The sequence below is a fragment of the Hypanus sabinus genome, chromosome 14 (assembly GCF_030144855.1).
Source record: "Hypanus sabinus isolate sHypSab1 chromosome 14, sHypSab1.hap1, whole genome shotgun sequence".
NCBI classification, from domain to species: domain Eukaryota; kingdom Metazoa; phylum Chordata; class Chondrichthyes; order Myliobatiformes; family Dasyatidae; genus Hypanus; species Hypanus sabinus.
In genome coordinates, this window is record NC_082719.1 from 18529803 (window position 1) to 18542946 (window position 13144).

Below are 13144 nucleotides of genomic sequence, written 5' to 3' on the forward strand. Positions count from 1 at the left end.
CTGACCTGATGAAGGCATATGAGATTGGTGAGCAATGATATGCAACCTTCAAGGATGAAGGACTAGGGGAGGACCCACCAGCAAAGAAATCCCATGACCCAATGAAAACCAACAGGCTGAAAACATTCAGTGATATGTATAAGAAGAGAGAAGTGAAATCAAATGGGAGGGTGATCATCCTGAGAGAAGACAGGTCTTTTTTTTGGACGCATCATTGTGATGGCACAGGGGCGCAGTCTACGTATGGAGGATATCCCTTCTCATCCCCTTGGACCATTGCCCTGGGCACTGTGCACACCAGAAGGATTGCTGAAGAAGACAAATAAAGCTACTTTAGCCACAACCTTGCAAAAAAAAATGTAGCAGTAGAAGAGCAACTCACAGCAAGATCTGCTGCAATGGTTGATGGAATGAACTTGGTCCAAAGAGTGAAAGACCATCAAGTTACTTTCGGAGATGTTGCCACAACAATTCTAGGTATGGCTCTGAGGGAAAGCTGTCAGAGTAGCAGAACAGAAATTGTGTTTGACACATACAAGGAGAACTCTATCAAGAATAGTGAAGATCTCTACGGGGTAAAGAGACTGGTTATGAGTTGCAAAGTATCACAGGAGCAGAGATGGCGAGACACAGGAGGAGCTTCCTGACCAAGTTAGTAACAAAAACAGTACATTAGATTCATAGTCCATGAATGGAGGTAGGTGGAGTATGGAACAAAGCTACAGAAGGTTCTGCATGCAACTGTGAATGACAAATGTTACAGAATCACATCTCAAGATAGTGAGGAGGTGTTAGCTCAACAGTTTCAACAAAAAGAAGCATATGACCACCTGCTTCTCCATGCTGTCCCATGCCTTAAGAGATGAACACCAATTTGTAGTGATCTACTCAGAAGATACAGATGTCTTTATCATGTCATCAGCATTTTGTGAAATGATTGAGTCCCCATTGTTCCAGACGTGTGGCACTAGAACCTGTACAAGGCTTACAGACATAAGGACAGTTGCTGCTACTGTTGGCATAGAGGGTTGTTGTGCCCTCATCAGGTTGCACGCAAGATAGGATGTGACACTGTAAGCGCTTTTGCATGCAAAGGGAAGACAAGTGTCCTAAAACTTCTGACCAGCAAAAGGGAAACTCAGGACACATTCTTGGAGTTGGGTCAGGAATGGCACCTCTCCACAGAACTGATGGACAAATTGGAGGTATTTACATGTCTCCTGCATGCCCCATAGCATTGACCACCAAGGTTAATGAGCTTAGGTATCACATTTTCTGTGCCAAAAAAGGTGAAATCGAAAGTCATCAACTCCCACCATGCAAGGTCTGCTTAACAAAACATTCACAGTGAGCCAACTACCAGGCTGGTATATGGAGAAGATGCTTGGACAGGGACCCACAAGTGCCAAGCCCTGTTGGCAGAGGACGAAAAATGGAGAGAGAAGAGGAAGCTGAACATCTAGTGGTGCACTGGATGGAAGGTCCGATGCCATCCTGGATCAACTGGCCTGTAACTGTCCAAAAGTATTCACTCCTAAGATGTATTTGTGTTGCAAATGGCCTCAAGTGTACTGACATGTTTACACTGAGATGACATGTTTACACTGACAGTGAGAACCAGCCATCCACCTCAGAGAGTGTGGAAAGTTCAGATGAAGATGTGGAAGACTTAGAAAATTTTTATGATTATTAATAGGTTAGGAAAGTATGGAAAATAGCATATGGAAAGCAGTCTTTAATTAAATACAATCAAGACAAGAGGATAACTGGGGAGAGGGTAGGACCCCTCAAGGATAAAGATGGAAACATTTGCTTGGATGTGGAGAATATGAATGAAATACATAATAAGTACTTTGTTCCAGTATTTACCAAAGGTAAAAGATGTGCTGCATGCATAACAATGTTAGGGCATTTGGAGATCAAGGAGGAGGAAGTATTGGGTCTCCTAATGAGTATTTAGGTTAATAATATCCTGGGGCCTAAAAAGGGTTTACAGCAGGTTTTTGAGTGAAGCAAGTGACGAGATTGCTGTCGTCTTGACCAGTAGCTTCGTATCCTTACCAGGCACAGAAGAGGACCCAGAAAATGCATGAGTGGTGAACGTTATATTTGTATGTATGAAGGGAACAAGGAAAAATCTGGAGAACTGTAGACCGGTAGGTCTCACATCAGTACTGCGGAGATTGCCACAGAAATGTCTTCGGGATAAGATATATTAGATTTTGGAAGCCAGGGCCGAATTAGTGAGAGCCATTATATCTTCGTGTGAGGTAGGTCCTGTCTTAACAACTTGATCGAATTTTCTGACAAATTTACGAAAAAGATTGATGGAGGTAGAGCAGAGGATATCGTCTACATGGATTTTACTAAAGCACTTAACAAAGCCCCTCTTGATAAAAGACAGAGAGTAGTTTTTGAAGTGACTTATATGAGCTGGAGGTCTGTAAACAGTGTTGTGCAGGTATCTGTGCTGGGACTTCTGCTGTTTGTGAAATATTAAAATGACTGGGATGAAAATGTAGATGGGTGGTTTAGTAAACTTGTGAATGATACTGTGAGAGGTGCAGTTGTGGACAGTGAAGGAAGACTGACAAATAATGCAGCGCCATGTAAAGCATTTGCAGATAAAGACAGAGAAATGACAGATGGAGCTGAACACAGATAAATGTGAGGTTTTATATCTTGTTAGGCCAAAGGCAAGTCCTTAAAAAATAAAGGGAAGACCCTTAACAATGTTGCTGAGCAGAATGGTTTGAGGTAGAAGTTTATAGCTCCTTGAAAGTGACTACACAGGTGAATCAGCACACAGTTCTGGTTGACCCAGTATAGGAAGGATTTTGAGGTATTGGAGAAGGAGCAGATGTTTACCAGGATTCTGTCTGGTTTAAAGGATATTTGCTAACATAAGAAGCCTGACAACTTGGGCTGTTTTCTTTGGAGTAGCAGAGGCTGAGAGGAGATCAGATAGAGGTTTATGACATATGCGATGCACAGAGCGAGCAGACGAGTGTTTATTGCAGGGTAGAAATGTCTAACACACTGAAGGTGAGAGGGGGTAATTTGAAAGGAGATGTGAGGGGTATGGTTTTTACTCAGACAGCGCTGGACACTGTGTGTGGTGTATGGTGGTGGAGTTAAATACATTAGGAGCTTTTACATTAGTTGAGATAGGTACATGAATATGAGAAAAATGGAGTGAGATAGATTATGTGCAGGTCAGAAGGATTAGTTTTGCTGGGTTTACTGATTTTCTTTTCAGATGGTTGAGCCAAACTGTCTATTCGTGTGCTGTACTTTTCTATGATTTGTTCTATATACTGCCAGCCAGTGTGACAGAGCTGCGCATAGTCCAGCAGTGTACAAGTAGAAGGTCCTGATGGAGTACTTGGTAAGGCTCTGAAAATCTGTGCCAACCAACTGACGGGAATATTCAAGGACATTTTCAGCCTCTAACTGCTATGGGCAGAAAATTCTACTTGTTTCAAAAAGGCAACATTTACAACAGTGCCTAAAAAGAATAATGTGTGTTGCCTTAATGACTATTGCCCGGTAGCACCAACATCTGCAATGATGAAATGCTTTCAAAGGTTGTTCATGACTATTCTGAACTCCTGCCTCAGCAAAAACCTTGACCCGTTGCAATTTGCCTATCACCACAATAGGTCAACGACAAATGCAATCTCAATGGCTATTCAGACGGCTTTAGACCACGAGGACAACATAAATGCGTATGTCAGGATGTTGTTCATTGACTATTTCTCAGCATTTAATTCCCATAATCCTGATTGAGCAGTTGCAGAATCTGGGCTCTGCTCCTCCTTCTGCAACTGGATCCTTGACTTTCTAACCGGAAGATCACAACCTGTGCGGATTGGTGACATCTCGTCCTCACTGACAATCTACACTGGCAAACCTCAGGGATGTGCATAGACCACTGCTCTACTCTCTATATACCCTTGAGTGTGTGGCTTGGCATAGCTCAAATGCCACCTATAAGTTTGATGATGATACAACAATTGTTGGTAGAATCTCAAGTGGTGATGAGAGGGCGTACAGGGGTAAGATATGATAACTAGAGGAGTGGTGTCGCAGTAACAACCTGGCACTCAATGTCAGTATGATGAAAAACTGATTGTGGACTTCTGGAGCGATAATACGAAGGAACACATACCAATCCCCATGGAGGGATCAGAGGTGGGTGTCAAGATCTCTGAGGCTCTAACCTGGTCCCAACATATTGATGCAGTTTTAAAGAAGGCAATACAGCAGCTATGCTTCATTAGGAATTTGAAGAGATTTGGTTTGTCACCAAATAAATTCAGAAACCTCTATAGATGTACCATGGAGAGCATTCCCACAGGCTGCATCACTGTCTGGTATGGAGAGTTGGGGTGGGGCTGAGGAGTCTGCTGCACAGGACCGAAAGAAGTTGCAGAGCATTGTAAACATAGTCAGCTCCATCTTGATTACTAGACTACAAACTACCCAGGTCATCTTCAAGGAGCAGTGTCTCAGAAAGGCAGTGTCCATTATTAAGGACCTCCAGCGCCCAGGGCATGCCCTTTTCTGACTGTTAACATCTGGTAGGAAGTACAGAAGCCTGATGCCACACACTCGGCGATTTAAAAAAAAACCTTCTTCCCTTCTGACATCCGATTTCTCAATGGATATTGGATCCCTTGGATCATACCTCACTATACATATGTATCTCATGACTTTAATCTATTCAATATACATGTAATGTAATTGATCAGTTTATTTATTTATATATGCATGTTTGTGTGTATTTATGTATGTATTTATTTATGTTATTATATTATAAATAATATATTATTTTTTCTCTTCTGTATCATATATTGCTTTGAACTGCTGTTGCTAAGTTAACAAATTTCACGTCACATGCTGCTGATAATAAAACTGATTCTCATTCTGATAATAAGGGTAATGACACAATTGTATGTGGGACTTCAATATCAAAGGGATTTGGGAAAATCAGGTTGGTGTTGAATCACAAGAGAAGGAATTTGTTGATTGCCTACAAAATGGCTTTTTAGAGCTGTTTGTTCTTGAGCTGCTCGGGAAAGCCATGGTCTCATAAGGGAGAATATAAGTGAACCCTTAGGAGTCAGTAATCATAATATGATTGAATTCATACTGCAGTTTGGGAGGGCGAAGCACAACTCACATATATATGTATCGCAATGGAATAAAGGAATTTACAGGGGCAAGAGAAAGGACCTTCCTCAGGTGGATTGTTGGAGGATACTGACAGGGATGACAGCAGAGCAGATATGGCTGAAGTCTCTGGGAATAGTTCACAAGGCGCAGGATACATAGATATTTTGCACAGGGAAAGAAGTACTCAAATTCACAGCCATACATATAAAGCAGGATCCTAAAAGTTGTTTTGATTATATAAAGCGTAAAAGGTGGTGAGAGTTGATATTGAACAACTGGCAAATGATGCTGGTGAGATAGTAATGGCAGCCAAAATATAGCCGATTAATGGATTGGGTACTTTGCACTGCCTTCACTGTAGAGGATACTAGCTACGTCCCTGAGGTCTGTGAGTGTCAAGGAGCAGAAGTGAGTGCCAGCTAATAAAAAGGAAAAAGTTCTAGGTTAACTCAGAGGTCTTAAGAAGAATAAGTCACAGGGACCAGAGGGACTACATCTCAGATTCATGAGAGATGTTGCTGAAGAGATAACGGATGTATTGGTCATAATCTTTCAAGAATCAGTAGATTATGGCATTTTCCCAGGGCACTGGAAGATTGCAGATGTCACTCCATGCTTTAATAAGGGAGAAAATCAAAAGAAAGGGAAGGAGCGGCCACTTAGCCTAACCTCAGTGACTGGGAAGGTGCTGGAGTCTTATTAAGGATGAGGTTTTGAGGTACTTGGAGACTGATAATAAAATCTGTCAAAGGAATCTTCCTTGATAAATCTGTTCGAATTCGTTGAGGAAGTAACACACTGTATGGATAAAGGAGAGGCAGAGGATGTTTTCCTGAAGGTGTTTGATAAGGTGCCACACTTTAGACTGCTTAACAAGATAAAATCCTATGGTGTTATGGGAATTATACTGACATGGATAGCGGAATGGCTGCCAGGCAGGAGCAAAGTGTGAGAATTAAAGGGGCGTTTTCTAGTTGGCTGCCAGAGATTTGTGATATTCCTCAGGGGTTTCTATTAGGACCGCTACTTTTCATATTCTTTACCAACGATTTAGATAAACGAATTGAACTGTTTGTTGCACAGTTTGCGGATGATATGAGGTGCAGGGTAGGTAGTGTTGAGGAAGCAAAGTGTTTGTAGCAGGACTTAGAGAAATTGCAAGAATAGGCAAAAAAGTGGCAGATGGAATACAGTGTTGTGAAATATACAATAATGCATTTGGTAAAGGGAAAATTAGTGCAGACTATTATCTAAACAGGGAGAAGGTTCAAACATCAGAGGTGCAGACGGACATAGGATTCCTCATGCAAGACATCCATGAGGTTATTAGCTGAGTCTGTGGTAAAAAAAAGGTTGGTATTTATTTCAAGGGGTTTACTGTCTTGTTATCTTGTTAAGTTTTTCACACTGAGCGAGGTGAATGTGTGGAATGGTGGCAGTGGTGCAAGCAGACAATAGAGTCTTTTCAGAGAAATCTTTGGCAGTCTCTAGAGTAGGTTACAACTTTGTGGTCAGCACAACATTGTGAGCTGAAGGGCTGTACATTTCTGTGTTCTATGTTCTATGAGACTGCTCCTGTCCTGGATTTTGTAAGTGCTTATTCACACCCCTTCCTAATTAAAATGAGTATATGCTGATAATGGGTGGGGATTTTAATTGTTACTTAAATCACTCGATGGATAGATCTAAGACTAATCAGGTTCTTCCAAATAGATCGGCCTCTCTCATTAATTCCTTTATGGTTGATTCTGGAATTTTTTGAAACTTGGCAATTTTTGCATCCTAACCATAAAGAATTTTCATATTTCTCTCATGTTTATCATAATTACTCAAGAATTGACTATTTCTTTATTAATCATCGTTTACTTGCAGCCGTTACTGACTGTAGCTATGATTCTATTACAATTTCATACCATAAACCTTTGAAACTATCTATTAAGACAACAGATTCACCCTTAAGTGTTAAACCATGGTGGTTCAACGCCGCTCTACTTCAGGATTCAAATTTTCTCGATTGTATTAGACAACACATTGATTTGCTCTTTTCAACAAACTTTACAGAAGAGATTTCTAGTGGAATATTATGAGACACCATTAAAGCATTTATCCATGGACAAATTATTTCATTTTCGGCTGGAGTCAGAAATCAAATTAACACTGACATACTTAAGTTCGTTGATATGATTAAAGAAATTGATAAGATATACTCTATGACTCCTAGTGAGGAGCTTTATAAAAAGAGTTGACCTTCAAATGGAGCATAGTTTGCTATTATCCTATTCCATTGAAAATCAATTAATTAAAACTAGGACTCATTTTATATACATGGGGATAAATATGGTAAATTATTGGCGAATCAATTGAAAACTGTTTCGGTTAAACGTCAGATCATTAAGATCCGTAAATGCTATGGTACTCTGACGGTTGATCATAAAGAGATAAACAAAGTCTTTCAAGAATTTTATAACTCTTTATATCAATCAGAATTTTCAGACGATTCTTCCATAATGAATGAATTTTTAAGGAAACAGAATATTCCGAAGTTGACAGCCAAGGATTAGATACACCCATTATGGAAGCTGAAATAAAAGAGGCTATTTTTCAATGAATTCAGGTAAAGCCCCTGGTCCGGATGGTTGCAGTGCGGAATTTTAAAAATCTTTTTCTTCTATACTTTCTCCTTGGTTATGTAAAATTTTTAAGGATGCATTAACTGTAGATAAGTTACCACAATCTTTTTATGAAGCTTCCATTTCTCTAATTCTTAGAAATGTCAAAGACCCTATTGAATGTGCATCATATTGGGTTATATCTTTGCTGGATGTGGATTCCAAGATTTTTACCAAAATTCTGGACACCAGATTGGAAAATGAACTACCTCAAATCATTTCTGAGGACCAGCCTGGATTTATTAAAAATCGTTATTCATTTTTAACATTAGAAAATTAATTAGCATAGCTTACACCCCTTCATCTAGAATCCCAGAATGTGTTATTTCCTTGGAAGCTGAGAAAACGCTTGACAGAGTTGAATAACCATCTTTATTTAGTATGCTTCACAATTTTAATTTTAGCCCGACATTCATATCGTGGATTAAATTAATATATTATAAGCCTTTGGCTTTGGTTCTTACCAATAATCAAAGATCACTCTTTTTTTCAGTTGTTCCGTAGCACGAGGCAAGACTGTCCTCTAAGTCCTCTACTATTTGACATTGCTTTGGAACCTTACACTATTGCTTTTCGTGATTCACCTAACATTCTTGGTATTACTCATGGGGAAGGGACATATAAGCTATCATTACACACCGATGATTTGTTACTATATATCTCTGACCCTGAGAGATCTATTCCTGTTGTTTTATCTTTGCTTGCTCAGTTTAGTAGCTTTTCAGGCTATAAACTGAATCTCAATAAGAGTAAGTTATTCCCATTAAATAAGCAAGTTTCAATTTATAAATATCTACCATTTTAAGTAGTTACAGATAACTTCACTTATTTGGGTATTAAATTTACCAAGAAACATAAGGATTTACTCAAAGTTCATTTTCTATCTTTAATTGACTAGATCAAGCAACTGGTTACTAGATGGTCCCCAATGTCTTTGTCATTGTTTGGTCCAATCAATGCTATTAAGATGATAGTTCTACTTAAATTTGTATACTTATTTCTAGTATTACCAATTTTTATTTCTAAATCCTTCTTTGATATTGTTGACTCTAAAATATCTTCGTATGTATGGCAGAATAAAAATCCTAGATTAAGTATTAACAGAAGTCTAAGAAGGAAGGTGGTTTGGCTTTGCCAAACCTAAGATTTTATTATTGAGCAGTCAATATCCAATAGTTAATATTTTGGACACAGGACTGGGTGGTAATACAAAGTCTGCAATGGGTAAATTTGGAGTGTAAATCTGTACAAGGTTTTTCAATGGTCTTTATCTTAGGGTCTTCGCTCCCCTTTGTCTTTTCTAAATGGAATAAACAAATGACTAACCCTATAGTTATATATACATTACAAATATAGTTTCAATTCAGCAATTTTTTTTGTTGATTTGAATAAATTCATTTTATCAAGCCCTATTATATCTAACTTTCTTTTTCAGCCCTCTGTTATGGACCAAGCCTTTGTGCTATGGAAAATGAGGGGTATAAAATGTTTTCATGACCTATTCTTAGATAATTGTTTCATGTCCTTTCAACAGCGGTATAATAAATATATTTGCCCAGAGCCCATTTTTTTTAGATATTTACAAATTAGAAATTTTTGAATAATATGTTACAGTCCTTTCCGAATTCATGCCAAATTGATATTATGGGGGGAAAATCAAGGTTTAAATCCCTATCAGAAGGGTTTAATAGCTATCATTTATAATATGATCATGAAAATACAGCCAGGTGATATCAGATAAAATTAAGAATGAATGGGAAATAGAGCTTCAATTTCCCTTACGTACAGAGCAATGAGAGAAAATTTTACAGTTAGTTAACTCCTCTTCTATATGTGCCAAACACGCCCTAATACAATCCAAGGTGGTACATAGGGCCCATATGTCTAAGGACAAACTTGCTCAATTTTATTCCCATGTTAATCCAATCTGTGATAAATGTCATTCGAAGTAGCCTCTTTGACCCACATGTTTTGGTCTTGCCCTTGCTTGCAAAAATACTGGAAAGATATTTTTGGTATCATTTCAACATTTTTGAGAATAAATTTAAAATCTCATCCTATTACTGCAATTTTTGGCTTACTGCTGGTGGATAACAGTTATTTATACCCTTCAGCTCGGCAGATGATTGCATTTGTTACATTGATGTCTAGAAGATCCGTCCTATTGAGCTGGAAAGAAAAATCCCCCAACTACATTTTAATAGTTTTCCCAATCAACATCTTGTCTGAGTTTTTAAAAAACCAGAAGTGTCATTTTTGATCCTCTGGTCAAACTTGAAGAAACCTGGAGAACATTTATTCAACATTTTTATATGAGTTAAATTGACCTTTCCAGAACCTCTCTCTTAGCACCTTTAGTTATTTGGGTAGAGGTGTGAAGTTATTGACACTATTGTGCATACCTGTTATGATACAATAGCCCAAGTCGGTTAGGTTAACAGTTGCTTTTTTTGTGGGGGGTGGTAGTTTTTGTAAATACAGTATGAGTATGGGAGGTTATTATATTGTGTTATTAACTGTTTGTATTTGCATTCCGGCCTTATTAATTATGTACTTTCAGGCTCTCTGTATTTGTTGTTTTTTTATGTATTGTTTGAAAATTCATAAAAAAGAAAGAAAGAGACTGCTCCATTACTCTTGGCTTCCTTGTATCTGGCAAATCCAACTGTTGTTGAGACAGTGTCCTGGCAAAAGCTACACCATAAAGACAAAAGAACACTCCATGAAAAAGGTTATTGAAATGCAAGAAAACTGGTGTAGCACAAGGAGAACAGCTGTTCTCTGTGCAGTCTGCCTCAACTCAGCCTCTGAAGCAGTTAACTGTTCCCGAGGTGTCATATATCTCTTGGTGGCCTCCGTCACTAGTCCCTTTCTCGCACCATCTCTCACCTTTTGAGGACAGCCTGCTCTTCTCAGATTTACAGCTGTGTCATATACTTTTCAACAACTTATGTCATTGAACTGAACCCTTTGACACATCACAAAACATAGCTGTCCAGTCTGAGAAACAAAGTATCTAGTTATTTCTGTTGATCTTCATTTCATATCACTTGAAATCATTTATGCTGTGGCTTATCGACATAGAATCCAGACAAGATTCATTTTTAACAAATTGCAATCTATTGGCATTAGAACAATGACAACATTGGTTGCATATTTAAGATAAAAGCTGATGTATGTGGTAGGTGGTGATCCTGCATTTGAGGTTTGCATTGAAGCGGCAGAACAGCAGCATCTGGACTAATTCTTCTCCTGAGTTGTTAGATACGCAATCAAATGCAGCAATAATGTACACATGCAATAATGTACAATAATATAGATGCCTTTGAGCTGGATAATCATGATCAACAGGCTACTCTCATTTGATAATGCTCAAATTGAATTCTATGCAGAGAGGAGGAATTTAAAATATGGGTGTCTAGGGAATGACAAGAACATTATCACAATGGTCAGTGTTAAGGCTCCAGAGGCAATGTTATCATCATCGTCAACGGTGGTCGTGGAATAGTAATAACATCGTCAGGTTGGCCTGCAGTGATATCATCATCACATTTCAGTGATCTGAGATCCAGAGAAGCAATGGCACCATCAGAGTGGTCCGTGACGTGCTTTGAAAGTACAGACCATTTTACATATTGAATACAATTGCCCATAATGTTCCAGCTTAATGCTCAATGTGTCTGTTTGTGTCCTCTATTCTGCAGTTCCAATCCAGGGAGTGGATCTCCTGGAGGTCAGAGTCTGAATGTCACTCATGAAGATTTTGTTTAGATTCATCAAGTCTGTGTTTTTGCAGAGAAATCTTCCTTGGAATGTTTACTCCTATTGGAGCAGCAATTAAAATTATTCCAAAACCTTTAATAATAATGTGTCCTATTTTCATTTTATACCAACATGTGGCGTATCCCAGTTTTCTGCATGTGCTGAACTACAATGGGTTAACTACATCTATTTTGACTGTAATTAATCTGATTTGTGATGCACAATAATTTTCTTTGTTGTGCAAAGCCTGCTTGGAACAACGTAAACCTTAATGTTTATTTGGAGCATTCTTCACAATACTTTTGAGTGTTTAACTACATTATATGTATATTTATCTCCATGCGGGATAGTTTAACAATTATCTTTATTTATTATGTTTTTGGCAGTATGCAAGATCAGAAAAAGAAGAGGCGATGTAAAACTGTAAGTGATGGAGACCCGATATATTTATGATCGCCTGTGTGTTCCTTTATCTGCATCACTGAATGTAAGCTGCACCTCTTTTCATATTTAAGTACTTCATCCACTACTCCACTGAAAAATGTCCGGAATTATTTTTGTGCAGATAGACCAAATGAAGGAGATATAAGGTGTTCCTTCCCACCACTACTCTGCAAGTTACACCTGAGCATGCTTTAACCCCTGCTTACCGATGTATACTGGATATGGTCGAAGAACTTGTAGCACAGTCACAGACTGACTGTGTTGCCTGCCTATGCCCGGCTTCGGGGCAGCTTATCTGTCCTGTGGAGGAACTTTCATTGGGATGGAAATGCCGCAGTTGAAGTGGTGCATGTAGGTACCGATGACAGAAGTAAAATGAGGAAAGAGGATCTGCTAAGGGAATTTGAGCAGCAAATTTAAATGTAGAACATAGCATCTTTGCCATGTGCAGATTGGCATAGTGAGAGTTAAATGCCAGTTCATGAAGGTTATTATAGATTTATTTATTTTATATACTGCACCAGCCGCCGCTACTAGACTATAAACATGCAGGAGCAGTGTGTGGTTTGTGTGTGCTTTGCTCAAGGACTCACACACTTTGCCTCAGCTGAGACTCGAACTAGCGACCTTCAGAACACTCGTTCAAGGCCTTACCCACCTGGGCACGCGCCATATATTACAGGGAGACACTGATCATTTGAGGAAGCGGGCCACAGAGTGGCAAAAGGATTACAATATAGGTGTGCACTTTCTGATGAGGCTGGTGAGAACTGGACTATGCACATCTATACTCACAGATACACCGTGGGGTGCAAATCATTAACAAAACAAACATTATTAACAATAAAAGTTACAAGAATAGACTATACAATGCCTTTTCATTCTTTCCATTGAAAGTCAATGCTTTGAGCAGTGTTCTACATTACTACATGTCAATGAGTAGCACCGCTGCCAGTCATGTGACACACAGGGATGGTTTACAAGTGCAATCATTGAGCGGATTTCTCTCCCAACACAGCCACTCCCTTTCCAGTAGCAGAACAACGCTAACCTGTGATCGGCCACCACCGAACGCTTTCCACGGCTGCACC

The 13144-nt window shown here is 39.0% G+C and overlaps 1 protein-coding gene across 1 annotated transcript in view; it reads right to left on the reverse strand.

Moving 5' to 3' along the window:
- Positions 1–211: 211 nt before the first annotated feature.
- Positions 212–13144, reverse strand: part of LOC132405078 (uncharacterized) — a gene marked incomplete at its 5' end in the record, with an annotated part of 72813 nt that continues 59880 nt past the window's right edge. Inside the window, one exon of the mRNA XM_059989812.1 lies at positions 212–309. Coding sequence (XP_059845795.1) covers positions 212–309 — 98 coding nt within the window. The remainder of the gene's footprint in view (positions 310–13144) is intronic.